Source organism: Telopea speciosissima, chromosome 2 (assembly GCF_018873765.1).
Source record: "Telopea speciosissima isolate NSW1024214 ecotype Mountain lineage chromosome 2, Tspe_v1, whole genome shotgun sequence".
NCBI lineage: Eukaryota > Viridiplantae > Streptophyta > Magnoliopsida > Proteales > Proteaceae > Telopea > Telopea speciosissima.
In genome coordinates, this window is record NC_057917.1 from 71,975,539 (window position 1) to 71,995,305 (window position 19,767).

The 19,767-nt window shown below is 37.6% G+C and overlaps 2 protein-coding genes across 2 annotated transcripts; both read left to right on the forward strand.

Moving 5' to 3' along the window:
* Positions 1–3,521: 3,521 nt before the first annotated feature.
* Positions 3,522–8,770, forward strand: LOC122650080 (probable sulfate transporter 3.5). Its single transcript, XM_043843380.1, has 12 exons — positions 3,522–3,862; positions 3,975–4,182; positions 4,315–4,486; positions 4,597–4,662; positions 4,828–4,941; positions 6,820–6,936; positions 7,043–7,169; positions 7,272–7,558; positions 7,893–8,086; positions 8,192–8,277; positions 8,375–8,451; positions 8,573–8,770. Exons 1-12 carry the CDS (start codon positions 3,556–3,558, stop codon positions 8,768–8,770), a joined length of 1,953 nt encoding a protein of 650 aa, XP_043699315.1. The 5' UTR covers positions 3,522–3,555.
* A 2,940-nt stretch (positions 8,771–11,710) lies between these two features.
* Positions 11,711–19,268, forward strand: LOC122649544. Its single transcript, XM_043842735.1, has 8 exons — positions 11,711–11,716; positions 11,958–12,042; positions 14,870–15,141; positions 15,231–15,891; positions 16,246–16,445; positions 16,536–16,780; positions 17,735–18,725; positions 18,841–19,268. The coding sequence occupies exons 2-7, from the start codon at positions 12,022–12,024 to the stop codon at positions 18,427–18,429; spliced, it is 2,094 nt and encodes a 697-aa protein (XP_043698670.1). The 5' UTR covers positions 11,711–11,716; positions 11,958–12,021; the 3' UTR covers positions 18,430–18,725; positions 18,841–19,268.
* Positions 19,269–19,767: the final 499 nt, after the last annotated feature.

The following is a 19,767-nucleotide window of genomic DNA, read 5'->3' on the forward strand; positions in this document are numbered from 1 at the left end:
TAAAAGACGAGTCGAGTCAGAAAACCTAGTTTTCCAACTATGTTGTGAACACCTGAATAATAATCGGTCTAGGCTCAGCATCGAACTATTTACTAATTGGTCGATCAGATTTGGGGCTTCAACCAATCGGGCGCTCCTAAGTTCTGGTATCCATCCCCTCCAACACTAACGGAGGCATTACTTGGTTTCTTCATCTCCGTCGTCTCCTACCTCGGTGAACCTATCACCAACATGGATAATAGGATCGAATTTCCTTAATCCACGGTGAAGGAGGAATCCCTTCTCCATTGCCAGTAGTCCGGTCAAGCATCATTTTCTACTTCAAAGCTAGGGGGGGGGGGGGGAGAAGTCAAATTAAATTTGGTTCGAACCCACTAACAAAATCAAACTTTCATGGTCAATTAAGGGAGGTTTAATTTTAAAATAGATTGCTTTATATTTCAAAAGTGGTCCAACTGTTCATATTCACAAAAGCAAGAAAAGATGGAAGTCAATGGGTACCAAAGGATGCAAGTAATAAATAAGGAAAAAAGAATACCACCAGGATGTATGCTGTGACGTGTACTTATACCTAGACACAACCGGACGTAAAATAACTGCCCTATATGGTATTATGGTTGAAAAGTCCAAAAGTCCTATACTGTTGAGAAGTCCAAAACGGACCCAGGTCCTATTGTAAAGAGTTCCGGTTCAAAAATACAATTAGTTCAGGTCATAATCAAATAGGAGTGTAACTCTATACAATAGGAACTTCAAAAATACAATCATTGTAAGTGTTCTTCAAATCATAATCAAATAGGAGTGTAACTCTATACAATAGGATCTGAGTCCTTAATAGACTTCTCAACCATAACAAAAAGCTTTACCCAATAAAGAAAAAAAAACCATAAAAAATGTAAATATAAGGAAAAAAGAGATTTGAGGTCACGGCTTGCATCATCTAACCAGGGCCCTAGGGGTGTCAACTGGTTGGTTCGGCCGGTTTTGGTGTGATAAGGGTGAATTTAAAATCAAACCCATAAAGCGATCTTGAATTTTTGAGAAGCTTTCAATTTTTCTTATAGGTTGTTATCAGGTTGGTTTCGATATGACATACGTATGTATGTAAAATTATGGAGAAAAAATATGATTTTTAATGAGCATTACCCCCCAATCCAAAGTCGATACATAAGGATCGGTTTGGTCTAATTTGTGTCATTTTTACCGATTTAGGCTAGGTTTTGACACCCCTAAACCAGGTCAATGCTCTCAACTCGTTTGACATGGATGATCTTTCAAAATGAAATCCTAGGATGAAAAAGAGAGATGTAGTACACTTTGGGAGTGTAAAGTTGGTGAATTTAAATGTTGTAAATGGAACCAATTTTCTCCACCCATAGTAAAGAGAGAATTTATGGCTCATATTGTTCACGGAACAATGAACGGTATGGGACAAAAATTAATAATAGATCCAGAGTATCACATCACCATTGGTGTAGAGATCACCCGAGTGAAGAAAAACGTAATCCATGGTAAGTATTATTTGTTCATGTATATTTTAATATCAACATTGAAAAATATTGAAATTTGTTTATAGAACAAGTGACCACTCCCTTGGACTTAGGCCAACACTCTACTGCATTGACAGCCACCATCACACCAAGATACACTTCCCCTAAAGTAATACATGAATATGTGAATAATATCATCACAAAAAAAATGAGTGTCAATAGAATTATTTTATTTTTGTAGCCCAAACAATTTCCATGATATATCAGAACAATCATTTACGAGATTTAATGATTCCTAAGAGCGAATTTATCCTTTTAACTTTAACTATTCGGTCTTATATGCCACAAGGCAGATATTTGAGCCATCATTAGAAGCTTTTTGGATTGTTTTAGGAAATGTTGTCCATAAAATATATGATTTTTTTTTTTTTAATTACTCTCATAACACTATCTAATAAATTGTTTTTAAGATTTTTTCATCAAAAAAAAAAATTATTTTTAAGATTCAATAGAATTACATGATTATTTTTCTCAACCATGTGTACGTTAGGAAAGAGGAAGGCCTAAAGAGAAGAGGAGAATATTTGTCACATAGGCTCCATTTGATTGATAGAGAAATTAAAGGAAACGGAAACTAAAAATTTTCAATCCTAAAAAGAAAATTTTTATAATCATATTCAATATGAATAAATTACTTAAATTTTTGACCACATTTAGTAATGATATTTTCAAATCCAAAGATTTTGAATATAAAATACAATGAAATTTAATAATAAAAATTGCTAAATATGAATGAAGAATTAATAACATAATAATGTAAGATAATTATCACAAAAAAGATCATTTTTTTTCCATTCCTTTTCTTGACAAGAAACAGATCCTATTTTCTTTATAGGAAAATATTTTCTCTTCAGGAGCAATCGTAATAAGGGTGTTAAACGGTCTGATTTCATTTAAACTGTTTAATTAAATGGTCTCAGTTTTAACAGTTTCAGTCTAAACAGTTCGATTTGGTTTCTTAAACGGTTTATGTTTGCTTTTGGCACATTAATGTACATCTAATAATGTTAAAAGATCTGGTTTGGTTTAAACAGTTTATTTAAACGGTCTCAAATTTGAAACCATAAATAAACCATTTATTAAATGGTTTCGGTTTAAATGGTTCGATTCGATTTCGGTAAACGGTTATGGTTTGATTTTGACACCCTTAAATTGTAGAATAGTCTATTCCCCCATGAAATGGCAACTCTGCCCCCAATGGAAGAGAAGAGAGAGAGAGAGAGAGAGAGAGAGACGATGGTGATCACACAAATCACACACCAATCCCAAAAGTTTAACTGACTTTTAGGACTGTGGAATGGCGGATATACACAACACACCACACTCACACACCTGATGTTGGACTAAACCCACACTCCTCTTTTGTTTTTGATGAAAGTGTAATCACACAAACCACGCACCAATCCCAAAAGGTTAATCGACTTTTAAGACCATAGAATATATGACGGATATACACAACACATAACACACACCACACTCACACACCCGATGTGAGACTAAACCCACACACCCTGGTGTTGCCTATTTCTGATACATAGTTATTGGATTTATGTATCCTCGGAGGCTACAGTCATGACCTTTCACATAAATAAATAAAGTTCTTTTACCCCCAAAAATAAAAATAAATATAAAAATAAAAGCGCAAAAGTACCGAGTTGGTATCACACATGTCGGCTAACTGATGTAACAGAACATTAGTTAACGGTACAAGGACGGGATCCGGACTATTTCTCCTCCCTCTTTTCTCCTCAGACAATGCCACGTCATCGTCTCCTTTCGTTTGCGAGTTTTGGATAAGGAATGATGATGTCAGTACAGATCCTCATTTTTCTGATAAATTGGGTGTCAAATACCACTCAATCATTTTATTCCACGTGTTAATTTTGTTTTTATTTTTGACACTTTGACTGCCAGACCATCCTTATTAAATACCTACCTCATTTACCGCTTCTTCAATTCCAACCATCTCTCTCTCGCTCTGTGTGTGTGTGTGAAGCCATTAGCCATGAGTGGCTTTGGTGAGAAGGTGAACTTCCAAACTCCAAGAAGCTTTCTCACAGCATTCAAATCCGATCTGAAAGAGACGTTCTTCCCCGACGATCCATTCCGGCAATTCAAGAATGAATCAGAGCCGCTAGGTCTGACGAAGAAGGCGTTCCAATACTTCATTCCTGTCTTCGAATGGCTTCCCAATTACAATTTCCGCCTCTTCCGCTACGACCTCCTTGCCGGAATCACCATTGCCAGTCTTGCTATCCCTCAAGGGATTAGTTACGCTAAACTCGCTAACATTCCTCCTATTATCGGCCTCTGTAAGTTACAATTACAATTAACTTCTTTATCTCTAGTTCAGCTTCTCCAAATCATGATTGGAAGTAATTTTATCGATCAATTCCTTTTTCTTTTTTTTTTTTGTTGTTGCAGATTCGAGCTTCGTGCCTCCTCTGATTTACGCCGTTTTCGGTAGTTCAAGGGATCTCGCCGTGGGGACTGTTGCTGCTTCATCATTGCTCCTCGCTTCAAATGTTGGAGAACTAGTATCCGCCACGGACGACCCTGCATTGTATCTTGGATTGATTTTTACCTGTGCTTTCTTCACCGGGATTTTTCAATTGGCTTTAGGAATTTTCAGGTTCAGACTTCAGACACAAAAACAGAGGAAGTTTCAATTTTGGACAGTGATTTGGGCACATCCACTGCCTTTACTAAATCACTTCCCTCAGTTTTATTTGTTTATGAAGTAATGGAATGTTTTGATTTGCAGATTAGGAATTTTGGTAGATTTCTTGTCTCATTCAACCATTATTGGATTTATGGGAGGAACTGCAATCATCATTATTCTGCAACAATTAAAAGGGATATTTGGTTTGACGCATTTCACGTCCAAAACCGATTTAATCTCTGTTATGATATCAGTCTTCACCCAAATAAAGGAGGTTTGGGTTCCTCGATTCTTTAAAAACCTTAAAATTCAAATTTTGAAGCTCTGTATTAAATTTTTTTTTTTAAACTCATCTTATATATACTTTCTCTCTTTCTCTTGCAGTGGAAATGGGAAAGTGCAGTTGTAGGAACATGCTTTCTTTTATTTATCCTCTTCACCAAACACCTGGTGAGGTTTTTTTCTTAAATCAATTTTGCATGATTGATTCCAAACAGAGTTTCTTTGTAAAATATACATATATATATATATATATATATATATATATATATATATTTTATTTATTTATTTTTTTTTCTGAAAGATTAATTAAAAGATGGAATATTGAATTTGCAGGTGAAGAAGAAACCAAAGCTATTTTGGGTATCAGCAGTAGCTCCAATGGTGACCATAATAGTGGGCTGTGTTTTCGCTTATTTAGTTCATGGAGAGAAGCATGGTATTCAAACAGTAAGTTGTTCTTATCCCTTCTTTTTCTCCGAAATCTAAAAATTCCTTTTTTGAAATCTATTTTTATTTTTACAGTCTACCTCTTCAGTCAAACCGTTCCTAGTCTCTCTCAGTATCAGATCTCCCGATTAGTTCGTTACAAGATGAATGAGGTGTGCAAACCAATGAGGAGCATGAAATCTTATCCTACCAGTGTCTAATACCCTATATCAACTCTGTATAAGGTGCTCGTTTTGCATGGCCACGTGGAATTTTAGGAAGGGGTTTCCTTTTGTCTTACCTAGTCGAATCCTATCGTAGAATAGATATTCTACAGTTAGGGGTGTCAGTTGGCTGGTTCGATTCGGTTTTATCGGGTTGAATTGATTTTTAGTTGGTTTGATTCGATTCGGTCACACTGAATTGGTTTTTGACTGATTCGATTTGGTTAAGTTAGTTATTTTTATGTTTTAGTTTAGTACGATTTTTTATATGATACAAAAAAAATTTGAGATTGAGTTCTTGTTTGGCTGTATAACATATGCTAGCACCTCGTCTATCTCTCTAGTCTTATAGTAGAGGGGTTGGCCATGTCATTTCATAGGAGGGAGGAGAAAGATAGCACATGGAGGTGCTACTGTATGCAACACATCTTTAGTGTGTTTTTAATTTCAATCAATCCAATCGATAAACAAAAAATGAAGCCGAACCAGTGTGATTCTTTATTAATTGTTTCTGTCAATCCAACCGGATTGTTTAGGTTGAATTTGACCGTATCAATCAATCTGCCAATGAGTAATTATGAAGTTGATATCACACTACCTAGTCATGTGTGACACATGGCCCCTACACCCAGGCTTCGCAACTTGCCCCCATTTAAAGATAGAAATTCTTTGGAACCCAGAACCGTGCATCACACACGACCAATTAACATTTTCTATCAATCCCTTCATATTTTTAGGGCAAAAAGATCCGTACACATTGGGGATTCTTTCACACGTCCTTTCGCAAAAAATGAGAACCTCACACCTTCTCTTCTCTCCAAATCCTCCTAATTATGATTCATATGAGGGGCTGTCATAGTCTCATACATCTTAAATCTGAATTAGTACTTGTGGGAAACCCTCTTATTTTTTTAATGTTATGTTTGTTTCCTTCCGAGGCATATTGAGAATGGTGACACACTGAATGTAACAAATTAAGGTTACATAGAACAAAACCCAATGAGGAATTGCAGCCTAGGGCCCTGGATTACCACTTTTGGGATGAATTGTAATGTCGGATTAGCCACGTGTTATTTCACAACTTCTAGGCCCCACATGTCCTATACATATATTCGGATCCACGTTGCCACTTCATTAGAAAACGGTGAACCTAACGGTGTGGGCTTGACCATATCCTTCCATATTGAGAAGCCCAACTGCCTACCGAATCCTGATTCCTGACTAAAAAAGTGATAAGATTTTGAGGAAAATTTTGACCGAACTGGTGATCACCCACACGTAAAACTCATGTGGAATTCAAAGATCTTGAGAGGAAAAAGTTGGACAAGTCTCTAGATCGGACGGCTTGGATCTCTTTGACAAAAATGGTAACCCCTTTTTTCATTTTGTGGTGAACTAGAAGGGGCGGCACGGTTGGTTAGCCTTTAGTTAATAATTATTGCAATTGTGCTTTTGCTTGTTTATTATGCTACCTTTGGTTGACTGAAATGCTTGACAACTACCGGAAAAAGAAAAATGACTTAAATTTCTCTATACATCAAAATTCAAAGAATAAGATAATTAAGCAAGTTTGTACTCATTAATGGGATTAATTAATGGTTACACCCTAGCTAAGTAGCTATGGAGTTTTCATATATTAGACCTAACAATATTTCTCTTGTTATGTTTGTGGCAGGTGGGTCACTTGACTAAAGGATTAAATCCTCCATCTCTTAAAAAATTAAACTTTAATTCTCAGTATCTTGCTGTAACTGTAAAATCTGGGATTATCACAGGCATCTTGGCATTAGCTGTAAGACTACTTCTAACAAACACTTAACATTAATTAATTCTACATTGTTTCCTAATAATCCATCTTAGATTTATATTCTTCTTCTTCTTCTTCTTCCATAATGCAGGAAGGTATAGCTATAGGGAGGAGTTTTGCTGTAATGAAAAACTACCAAACAGATGGGAATAAGGAGATGATAGCTTTTGGGATTATGAACATTGTTGGTTCCCTCACTTCATGCTACTTAACCACAGGTGTTGTTGGACTTCATTACTTTCACTTTGCTTTCAAATTTTTTTTTCTTTGCCCATGCAGTACTAATAATCTCATACATGTTATGATCTTCTGATTTGTAGGGCCATTTTCGAAATCTGCAGTTAATTACAATGCAGGATGTAAGACACAAATGTCAAATGTAGTAATGTCTCTGTGTATGATGCTTACTCTATTAGTCTTGGCTCCTCTCTTTAGCTACACCCCTCTTGTTGCTCTCTCTGCTATTATCATGTCTGCAATGTTTGGTCTCATCAAGTACAAAACCGCTTATCACCTTTTCAAGGTCGACAAATTTGATTTTTGCATTTGTATGGCTGCTTTCTTGGGTGTCGTCTTCATTAGCATGGACGTCGGCCTCATGGTATCAGTAAGGATCTCTCTTCTCCCCACTATTAATTAGGGATTTTCTTATTGACACTCCTTAAGGGTGATAAAACTGTTTTTCTCAATGGAGAACTGGACGAAGAGATCTTTATGGTTTAACCCATGGGTTTTGAGAAGGAGGGACAAGAGCGCAAAGTATGTCGTCTCAAATGTTCCATCTATGACCTTAAGCAATCGTCCAGGCAGTGGTAAATTAGATTCATCATGCCATTACCTCTATAGGTCTTGAAATGATTGAATAAGACCACTGCGTGTATGTTAAACAGTCCAAGGAAGGTTTCATTATTCCATCCTTATATGTTGATGACATCTTGCAGGTAGGACTTTCAATAATTAGAGCACTCCTATATGTAGCTAGGCCTGGTACTGCTAAGCTTGGGAATATTCCGAGATCGATGACGATCTTTCGTGATATAGAGCAGTACCCTAGTGCAACTGATGTCCCTGGTACTCTTATTCTGCAACTGGGATCTCCTATTTACTTTGCTAATTCTTCTTACATTAAAGAAAAGTAAGTTCTAACTTCTCAAAAGAGATTTAATTTATTATTTTGATGTAGGTAGAAATTCTTAGCTAGGTTAACATTAATGACATTTTTATGTGCTTGTTAAACTAGGATTACAAGGTGGATTGAAGATGAACTCGACGAAAAAAACTCGAAAGGACACCATGATCTTCAGCATCTTATACTAGATTTTGGAGGTAATTAAGCTTATGTTGAATGACTGTTAATGCATTTTATAGTTTGTTTACCCCTTAATTAGTCCTGATTTACCTGTGGTGGTTAAATTATTTATAGGAGTTACATCTATTGACATGACTGGGATTGAAATGTTATTTGAAGTGCAAAAGGACATTTCAAGGAGAGGAATTAAGGTAAAACATTAGTGTTTAGTTATCTCTTTCTATATATATATATATAAATAATGATTGTAATCTCCAGAACATTTTTAGTTAAGTTACTAATGGAAATGGTTTTTTTGTTTTTTTAATATAGGTGGCACTAGTAAACCCTAGGGTAGCAGTGTTGGAGAAGTTGATGATATCAAAATTTATTGAGAAAATTGGGAAGGAATCTGTGTCCTTATCAATTGAAGAGGCAATCGAGGCATCCCATTTTATGCTTAATGAGTCAAAGATTCCCTCAACTAGTGTGGAGAGCGATACTTATGTAACTGATGATAATGATCTATAGAAGTTGATTAATTACCTCCCCCCCCCCCCTCCCCCCTTAAAGTTATTTGATAATTTGAAAGGATTAAGTTTGTTAAATAAATAGTTGTTTTGTTGGTAGTTAGAGAAAAAGATGGATCAAGAAGCTAGATCAGTATTCCTAATTTTCTTCACATAATCAAAGTTCGAATGCAAAAATGTAAAATCATGCACATTTTTCGAATACATATGTAAAATGACACTATTATACTCATTGAAAGAAAAAAAAAAACCTATGTTAGGGGTGCAAGTTTGGCCCAGTCAGCCTAAACTCGCCTTGGCCCGTCTTGAGCCCAAACAGGGCCTAGGATGAGATACTTAGCCCTGAGGGCGGGTCAGGGCTGGAAATTTCTGGCTCTGAGTCAGGGTCGGATCAAGCTAGGGTTGAGGCCTCGAGCTGAGCCCGGCCCGGCGCGGCCCAGTCCGACCCTGTTTTAAGTTATACAATATAATATATACTGATAATATACTATATAAATTATAAACTTTAAATGTCACACATATCTGTTATATAATATATTATATATGGAGATAAGTGTTATTTTATGTAAAATTGATAATTTTCTCCCCGACCCAGCTCAACTCAGTCCAGTCCATGCATCTCTCTCTTCCCCCACTCCATGATTAGGGTCAACCGGGCCCGACCCTGAGGGCAGGTCAGGGTTGGATACTACAGGTCTTGTGTTAGGGTTGGGCTGGGCCTGGGCCCAACTAAGGAAACTCAAGGTTGGACTTAGATTTTAAAAAGCCTGGCCCAATCCGACCCTATTGCAACCCTAAATGCAATGGTCAAAAAGGTAATCAGAAACCAAAATCTTCCCAACTACCACTTGTTTGTTTATACTTAATTGGCAGTTGAAGTTAAATTTAGAGTAGAGATTATGAAGAATAATAGGAGGGGCAGTAAACTTGGCACCAGATTGGATTAAGGCCGAGCTCAATTCTGGCCAATCAAGTTCGGCTGATCCCGTTCCAAAATCTAGGGTTAGGGCATATTTGCATTGACTCTTCACCGAATTCAGATTGATATTGATCCGATTCTCGATCGGGACTAATCCAAATCCTGATTCTAAGTTTTTAGACCTTGAATACAATAATGAGTGTGGGATTGAGTTGAGTTTGAATATGACATCTCAACTTGAAAATTCCATGTCCATGTAGAGTAAGGGCCTACAATGGTTTGCCCAATTCAAGCTTGTGAATGATCATGATCGATCACGATTTCATACATCTCGATGCGGTTGATTCTAGGGTTTTTGAGGCCGATTTCAATTCAGCTCGGAATCGTCAAGGATCGATTCGACCTCGATTCCAAGGATGATCCCATGCATTTAACGATCAACAAAATAACAACTAGGGGTGTCCAAAGTTGGTGAAAGCACTGGTAGACCCGAGACTGGTCCAATTGATTACTAAACGTGTCAGATTCAAGCACCGACGGTCACCCAACCGTTTATAGCTTGATTAATCTATTAATCCCATTTACTTTGATTATATCCAATTTATGACCCATTTAAGGACAGTTTATAGCCGATTTGTCAATTAGCCTATTTAAAACCTGATTATGTTGAGCCCGATTATGAACAAGTAACTGATCGACCAAATAAGAATATTTATGCTACCAACAGTTGCCTAGTGCAATTGGTGAGCTATGATGAGCTTCATGCCCATGCTCACCAGGAGGTCTCGAGTTCGAATCTCCTGGCAAGATCCAAGGAAAAAAGCACTTGAGCATCAAAACTGAATGAATTCTAAAATCACAGGTAGGTTCAGAGCATATCAATTGAACTAATGGAAGAATGTCTCCACCTTGAACTGCACTTTTAAAGAATTAAAGAGGATTTTTTCCCAACTCCAACTCATCAATGGCCATAATTCCTCTTCCACCAATGGTCATACTTGGGCTCCAAATTTTTTTTTTTTGGGGGTAATATAATTGGGCTAGGATGGGTGCCAGAGAACAACAAAGGACATTTCGGACCTCCAAGAAATAAGGGTGGAGTAATATAATGGTCATAGAACTGTGATTGTTTCTTTCACCGTGGGTGAAGGGTCTTGTTTTTATTTTCACACTCATGTAATGTGTTTTTGAAGACTAGATATTTTACATGGACTTCGTTCCATACTCTAAGAAGAAATTTGTACTAGTTCTTTGTGATCTTTATTTTTCTGTTTTAGAATAATTCCCCAACAAGCAAGTATAACTCATAAAGCAAACAATCGCTAGCTCGGTTGGTTGGAGGCATTACTAGTTGAATGCATGCCCCCCAGGCCCCAGGAGGTCAAGGGATTAACTCTCTTTGATTGCATTTGCCATAAAGGCACCCCCTTGCTCTCCTCCCTTGGTAGTTGTCGAATTCTGTTGGCTTTGGAAATTTCTCCAAACACTACCACCACCACCACCATCACCACCAAAGAAATATAGAGAATATATTCTCAAAAAATAAACTACCAAATGGATTTTTTATTTTTGAAATATTTTAAAATGCAATCAAACAATTTCAATTTCCTGACCAAACAGCTATTTGTTAACTATATCATGATAATCGATCCCAAATTGATCTTTTAAATTTTTTTTGGGTGAACCCCCCCCCCCCCCAACCAACAACCCCCATTGTAGGGGGGAAGGGGGATCCCAATTTAAATAGAAGTGATACCAAACGAGATAGTCAGTTCAATTTCAGTTATATTTTGTCGGTTGGTTCGGGTCTGAAAACGATACCCCGGGCCCAAACACCAATGCCGTAACCTAAAAGGACCTAGGAGGGCATTTCAGTCATTGAAGTGGTTGTAATTGTAAAATATGGGGAAGAGCAGGGCGTGTTTCGTTTGCTCGAACTTCACCTCGTAGAAGAAGAGAGCTCCACTGAAGGTTGGAAACCCTCGATCCAGCTTCCATGTCTACCTACTGAAGAGTATCATCACCGAAGTAAATTTACTTTTCCAAGTTTGAAATTTTCTATAGATTATCGCATTTGTCAGATTATCTGCTGCTTTGCCTCCATTATGTCTTCCTTTTTTAGTTTTTGATGTTCTTTCCTTACCGATAGAATGGCCTAAGTGATTAGAGTAATAAAGGGTTGGCTATTAAGTTTTTTTGTTCATGGTTTCATTGTCTCCATTTTTCTTTCTTATTGTTTTTCTTTTCTTTTCCTTCTTCTGTTGAACAGATCTTTGATTCCGTCGTTTGTTACTCATACCTCTTGGGAGTTTGTTTCTGCAAGTAGAAAAAGTATGAAGGGTAATGAACCGAAGGTATTCTTCGCCTGTTAAAAATTTATCATTGGAGCAGTCTCTTATTGAGTTAATAATTATTTTTACAAGTATAGTTTCTCATTTTATTATTTGGTTTTGTCACTGCATATTATTTTGTTATTATCAATGGAAACGAAATTCCGTTTTTTTATTTGGGTTAGTAATTAATCCATTGCAAAGAAATTTGATATTCTATTTTGGTTATTATCAGAAAGGTTGCTGATTTGATTGTAATAAAGGGAGGGTGAAATGTTGTAATGAACTTTTAAGCTCCCAATTTTTAGATTGTGCACTTGCCAAATTTTGAAATTTCAATTTTGGGGATAACTTGAAAGTTTAAACGATCTGAGTATTTTCATCGAGTTGGGTGGATTTGCTGAAATATAGTGCCCGAAACTTCCTCTCTTTTTTTATCTTTATCTTTTTTAGTTTTTCTCGGCATGGTTATTGGATTCAGTTTTCTTCAATTGTATGTTTTTGAGGTTCCACTAGGTTTTGTGGCTCCAATAATTTGAGAACTAGAAAGTAGAAAGTAGAAAGTAGAAAGCAGAATGTAGCTAAGGGGGAGGTACATTGCAATGTACAAAATAATGAGTGCATGTACTGGAAATATAGACATATTCTAGGAACAATTTGTTATGGTACTTGATGATTTAGCACATATTGTTAGAATATTTTGTTGAAGGTTGATGTCTTTTATTCTGTAGTTTGGGTTGTGGGCTGCCTCCGAAGGGCCGTTAAAAGGCAGTAGGGCTCGAGAAAGAGAGCTTGTAACCTTTTTCTCTTTGTTTTCCCTTTAAATTGTTAGCGAGGGGAGATTATTAGTATTACGGGGAATTCTTTGTAAACACAGAGTTGTGTGAGGAAGAGAGGTTGTAACCCTTTTCTCCTTTGCTAGTGAAGACTGCTCTCATCTCTCTGTGGATATAGGCACCTTTCCTAACAACATATACCCTTGTGCTGTGGGTGTGTGACAGTTTTTCTTTCTATTTCGTTTTGTTTTCTGCATCATGAATGGGCTTCTGTTTATGCATATTTCTATTCAGGTGCCTTGACGTCTAATCTTGTACCTTATTTAGTTCTTTTTATTCTATTCATCGCTTACATTTTGCAGGGGGGGGGGAATTCAATCTTATTATCCATAAAAGTGATAGATAGATAGATAGATAGATAGATAGATAGAAGTTATTTAATCTATGTTTGTGTTGCAAAACTTGCATAAGCAAAAGTTTTTTGAAGCTAAATGGAAAGGAGAACTTGCATATGCAAAAGTTTTTCTTCTGTTCATAAAAGTTATTTAATCTTTTTTTGTTATAGATAAAAGTTATTCTGCAATTACCGTAATCCATTTTGAGCTGAATAAAAGAATTCTTGTACATTCATAAGTTTATCCTTCCCAATAGTTTATTCATGAGGAGTGAGAAGGCTAGATGGCATATCCAGAAAAATGTCTGCGTTACTGTGCAATGTAACAGATCTGGCTTTTTTTTTTCCCTTTCTTTCAAATTGTGGAAAGATTAGAGAACTGTTAATTCTTAATAGTCGAAGTCAAACTAATCACAAATTATCTCTTACCTGCTGGAGATTTTACATTGAGATACTACAAAGATCTTGATGTACGCTACACTTCCTTAAAGGATCAGCTTGGTGATGTTCTTATTAAAGCGTTATCTCAACCACGGTTCTCATATCTGATCAACAAGCTCAAGGTGTTTTCAGCCTCCTTGAGCTTGAGGGGACGTTTAATAGAGATCAACTCAATCTCCACAAATTGTGTGGAAAAATCTGACACAACGTGACCGGAAATGATGATGTTGCTATTGAGACAATTGTAGCCTCTGTGACGAGTGCTATAACCTTAAAAAGAGTATGATGTCCACACCTATAGTCCATTTTAGGGTGATCAAATGGACTAAGTAATGGATAGTTGGAGAAGGGACTCATGGTGCGGATGGACGAGATACAGGAATGGATGGGTGGGACCAAGAGATTAGAGGCAGGAGGGGGGGGGGCTAGGATGGAGGGTAGTTGGGTATGTGTAGCAGATGTTGTTGGACTGATGGTGGATTCAAAATAAGGAAATCGGTCTTCATCAAACACAACATGACGGGAAATGATAATGCTGTTGGCGAGGTTGTTGAGACATTTGTAGCCTCTATGACGAGTGCTATAACAAAAAAAAACGTATGTTGTCCACGCCTATAGTCCATTCATTTTATGGTGATTAAATGGACGAAGTAACCGGTAGCACCGTAGCAGCCACACCCAAATAGTCGCAGTTGATCATACTCAGGATTTTTGCCAAATAATGGATACATAGGGAAGACATCATTTAAAAAGATAAGGAGAGGAGAGAGGAGAGAAAAGAGAGAAAAAGGAGTGGAAAACTCCAAATTGTGGGGAAAAAGTGGGTGAGAGAGGGAATATAGGAGGCAACAATCTCAATGACCAAGATAAACTAATTCATTTCATTAATCAAAAACCATGGGGCCTCTTAGCCTTTGCAATGTGTTATAGAAGTAAAAAAGGAGAGTTTAATTTACACTAAAACACCTCCATACGCAGGCCATGTAGGAGTGTCCTAAACACACTCAATTATTTTGAGTAATTATTAAAAACATCTCTTTATCTAGTCTGAAAATTAAATCCCTATTTTCCAGCCAACTATTTTGCAGGCTGTTGCTTTTCAAAATTTCATGATTTAATTAATTTCAACGCAAAACTTTACTCACATTAGACACTGAATCATTTTTATTATTTGCTTTTACTTTTTAATAAATTATTTATATGCATTTTCACGTAGTTGTGTTCTTGCTTTTTCATCCAGCTGCCAAGAATGGAGGACATTCTTAACCTCCCGGTGCAAGATCCGCCCTATACGGAGTTTTCTGCTGTTCACATAAACTGGGTAAAAATAGAAGGCGGTCGTCAAGGTGGTGATGATATTGCCCTGATCCCCTTCGCTAGAGTAGATGACTTCGTCAAAGGTGAATCAACTAATGCAGAATGCCCTGCTAGCTTTCGCATAGAGTCAAGAAGAAAGCGACCTGAAGGGAGTGTGAGCAAGCCAAGGGTCGATGGCTATCTTGAATACACGCTGTATGCTTCACAAGTGATTGATCTTTCAGTGTGATTTGTATTCCAAGGTACATCTTGGTGACTGTTACTTTCTAATGATGATTCTGTAGATATTGGTGTTCTTATGGTCCTGAAGATTATCGAGATAGTGAGTCTGGTGTTTGCGATAGCTTGAACAATAAGCCAGCATCAGGAAAAGGTAGCAGGCCTGGAAGGCGTCATATGATGAGAGGCTGCCTCTGCCACTTCACTGTGAAGCGCTTATATACTCGCCCTCTCCTTGCCCTCATCATTTACAATCAGCGAAACCATGTTGATAAGACAGGCGCCCCATGTCATGGAATACTTGATAGGGATGCTGTGGGAACTAGAGCTATGTATGCTCCTCGAATTTCAGAGGAATTACGTCAGAAAGTCATGTCTATGATTTATGTTGGAATATCTTTAGACAATATCATCCAGCATCACATGGAGGAAGTAGAAAAGCATGGTGGGCCTTGCAGCCGTGATGATTTTCTAACTCGAAATGATGTTCGCAACATGGAAAGGGTGATTCGACATTCCACTTATGAATTACATGCAAATGACGTATCTAGTATACGAATGTGGGTCCAACGCCACCAGAAGCTTGTTTTCTTCTTCCAAGATCTCTCTCCCACAGAATCATTCATTTTAGGGATACAGTCAGAGTGGCAGTTGCAGCAGATGATCCATTACGGGCATAACAGTTACGTGGCTTCTGATTCAAATTTTGGCTTGAAAAGACTCAGGGTACATGGACTCACTTTTTGGTAGTTTTATGTCTTTTGCATAGTTTAAATTTCAGGCTTCCTCATCCCATCGGCATCCTAGTTGAAATCAAAGTCTTCACAGAGGCAGCTCTTAATAGCACAACTGCTGTATTGCTATAACTTCCTAACTAGTGTAACCTCCTGTTAGGTCATTTCATTTGGGCTGCTCTTTTGGTATTGGATTTTTAATTGGGCTAAGGAAGAATGAAGTTCATCCTGTGCAATGGAGTATTAGCCCTTTTTTTGTTGTATCTATAATTTTATTACTGATGATTCAATTGTTAACTGATTATCTGTGCTGTCCCATTTTCCCCTCTTCTTGTCCTGTAAACAGTACCCATTGTGTGCTTTACTAGTTTTTGACTCATGCCAAAATGCAATTCCGGTTGCATGGATCATTACTTCCGGTTCTGATGGTGAAGATATACATAGATGGATGGGGCCTCTTGTTGAAAGAGTACGAACCAAGGACCATAGATGGAGTCCCAGTGCTTTTTTAATGGATGATCCATCTCTTGATATTTCTATTATAAGGTACTTATTCAGCGTGTTCTTTGGTTTAATCTTGATCATGCTTTTGATTCTAATAGACTAAAAATGCTAACATATGCTGCTTGCACACAGAGATGCTTTCCAGTGCAGGGTCCTATTATGTCTCTGGCATGTTCGTCGAGCCTGGATGAGAAGCCTTCTGAAGAAATGCTGCCACTTTGATGTGCAAAGAGAGATGTTTAAGCACCTAGGCCGGATTTTATATTCCACAAGGAATGGGCCAAGTGTTGTGGATGCAATAGAAGAATTTATGCAAATTTTTGTTGACCAAAGTGCTTTTATGGATTATTTTAGGGACCGATGGCTACCAAGGATGGGTAATTATTCAGTTTTCTTCTACTTGTTGTTTCATATATGATGCTGTTTGTCACTTAGAACAGTTTAAACAGAGGCTATGTAACTATAAGGAGTATACGTACACACACTCACTTGCACAGTGCAAAAGGTGATACTTCATTAGACATAGATCAGCTATTTTCCGAAGAGCTTATATAGTATACTAAGTGCATGGATAAATTGGTAGATCAGTGTCCATGTTTCTGACCCTAAGAGTTTGAAGAAGGCTTGGATAATGATTATATAAAATATGAGACTATGGTATGCATAACGAAAGAATAAGCCGAGCTTCATTTGTTTGATATTAGATAATTGAAATAATATTTCCTTTGTTTGGACTTGCCGATAAAGTTATGGATAACTGAACTAGATTGCATAAGACTGTTTATAACATAAATAGTTGTTATGGAAGGCAGGCCTGGATTGTGTTATAACTTCACATATGTACAAAAATATGATAATGTGGAGAATTAAACCTGGGCATGCTGGAAATCTGCAGTGTCATATTGCCCGTTCAAATATTTAATAATCGGCATCCTAGACCTGTTGAATAACTATTAAATGCATCAAATTCTAATGTGTGCTGTGATTTTACCTGAGTTAAATAATTAATACAAGCAAGAAGATTGAATGCAAGGAAGAAGAAGAAGAAGATGGAGAGAAACCGAGACTGCCAAGGACAAGTAGAGACGATTGTGTACTTTGGCACTCCCAAGCGTCAATTACTTGTAGATAAGCAATCAGTTACATAAGGGATAAAAGATAGAAATAGAAAGAAACAGAAACTTCCCAATCCTAGTTACAATCAGAGTCTAATTGGGAAGTCCAAAGAATAGAACAAAAACCCCCAACACATACTACTGCCACACATAAATAATACATGCCCCCACAATACATAGGGGTACATATGTTAACACCTGCTACCTTGCCTGCAGATATGTGGGTGAATGGCGTGAGGACTCTCCCTGTGGCAAATCAAGAGCCATATGCTGCAATTGAGGCCTATCACTTGAGATTGAAGTCCAACCTGTTCAATGATCTACATGCTGGTTCCTGGCATAGAGTTGATTGGCTGGTCCACCTGTTGACGACTGAATTCCACTCCTTGTATTGGTTTGATCAATATGTCGAAGAAACTGGGTGTTTTAGAAACCTGAGGGAGGAGTTCTTCTCAAATAACTCCTGGTATCGAGCATTGAGTATGTCAGATGTTGATGTGATCTTGGATGTGGAAGACCTCCGCCTCGTGAAGGTTATTTCTCAATCAGACAGGAGTCTGGCATATACAATCTGGAATCCAGGGTCAGAATTTGCAATGTGTGATTGCCAATGGTCCAGGTTGGGAAATCTGTGTAAGCATGTAATCAAGGTAGGCATCCTGTGTAGAAATCGCCAGGTTGCGAGGCCATCATTGGCTGCCCAGACTTATCGGCAGGCATTGCTGACCCTTCTGCAGAATCCTCCAGATGATCCTATAGTTCTTGATCATGCCATTTTACATGTGACCCGCCTGCAACAGGACATTAAAGGATTGGAAGACTTGTCAAATAGTGGCCTGCTCCAGCCTTTACCTCTTCTTGAGCCAAATACTCAGATTGCTGATAATCTCTTGCCTACACGTCTCCATTGATTGGACCATGGACATAAAAGTTTCGGTATTGCTTCTTTACTTGGATCTCTGAGGTTTCAGATGAGCCAGTTAAGAAGAATTTCCCATTCTGTCCCTGGCTGTGGAGGTAATAGGTATTAAACTGCTTGTGGAATTTTGGTCTGTTTGGTTCTCAAAGAAAATACTGAATTATCTCAGGATGGTATTCCATTTAAACTAATATGCAGGAACCTGAATGCAGTCAAGAGACCAAACTGACACCTGGGTTAATGAGAACAGTGTTTGCTCTGTATGAATGCTCAGTCTCTGCACTTAAGGTAAACATTTTATCAGATTATTGTTGGGCTATTAGCTGTTGTTTACTGGTATCTTTCATCCACCAATGGTCCAGCCTCCAAAGCCTGATGACATCTATTTTTGTTTCTGTTACAGTGCTTGGGCTCATACTGGAAAGGGGTGGTCTGACAATGTCAGATTATCATATCAGAATCCAAATAAGGGGCATTCACGAGGCTTTCTGCTTAATAAAAATTAACCAAGTTTACGACGGAGTTGGTGAGTTTGGTACATTTTGGTACCCAGCACTTGGTTTGAAACCCATCTTCGCCAGCGTCACCTCCCAAAAATCCCAATGTCTTACCGAAAGAGTACAAAGTAGTGTGGAAAAGAGAAAAATGAAACAAAAACGTATGGGATGATCAAGTAGTCCTATGCTAAGATGCTGTCAAATACACATACCTTAAACGAAGAATCAGTTCTTACCTCATTTGTTCTTCTCAAGGTACAATTATACTCTTGAAATTTCTCAGCTTCATTTAATCAATGGGCCTTTTAGGTACTCCAATTGGATATTCTCTAGGTTTGGATCATGTGATCTGTGTGACAGTTTTTTTTCTATATTATGTCTTTTTTTTTCTTTCTATGTTTTTCTCAAGGATAAGCTGTACTAAAAGAGTTAGATGGCTCTCTGATTGCAGTGTACTTGGAGCATGAATATATTAGTGCACCCTCAACTTGCAAATTGGAGGAATTGAGGAGGCCTAATGGAGGGTAGCAAAATATGAGAACAGTTCATATCCCTCATGCCTGAGCTGTGGAACTTCAATATGGACTGGAAGCTTAAATGGAGTATTAGCAGTGTATCAGTAATTTCACATGGCTGCCTGATGTGTTGTGGCCCAAGCCTCTTGAAGATCATTTAGGCAGTTTCATTCACTGAATATTTCCTTGTTACTCTTTTTGGGGCTCTTTGCATCTGGCTGACCATGTGGTCAACTTTGTTAATGAGGTTTATATGATCTGACTGAAGAGTTGTCTAAGCTGGCATTAGCACATACTGAGTTGGGTTCTTACAAGAAA

Excerpts from the sequence above, each read along its gene's own strand:
- LOC122650080 (XM_043843380.1), top strand. The coding sequence starts at position 3,556 with ATGAGTGGCTTTGGTGAGAAGGTGAACTTCCAAACTCCAAGAAGCTTT. Across the intron at positions 7,170-7,271 it reads TTCATGCTACTTAACCACAG|GGCCATTTTCGAAATCTGCA; the intron begins GTGTTGTTGGAC and ends TCTGATTTGTAG. Across the intron at positions 8,452-8,572 it reads TTTCAAGGAGAGGAATTAAG|GTGGCACTAGTAAACCCTAG; the intron begins GTAAAACATTAG and ends TTTTTAATATAG.
- LOC122649544 (XM_043842735.1), top strand. The coding sequence starts at position 12,022 with ATGAAGGGTAATGAACCGAAG. Across the intron at positions 16,446-16,535 it reads CTTGATATTTCTATTATAAG|AGATGCTTTCCAGTGCAGGG; the intron begins GTACTTATTCAG and ends GCTTGCACACAG. Across the intron at positions 16,781-17,734 it reads CCGATGGCTACCAAGGATGG|ATATGTGGGTGAATGGCGTG; the intron begins GTAATTATTCAG and ends CCTTGCCTGCAG.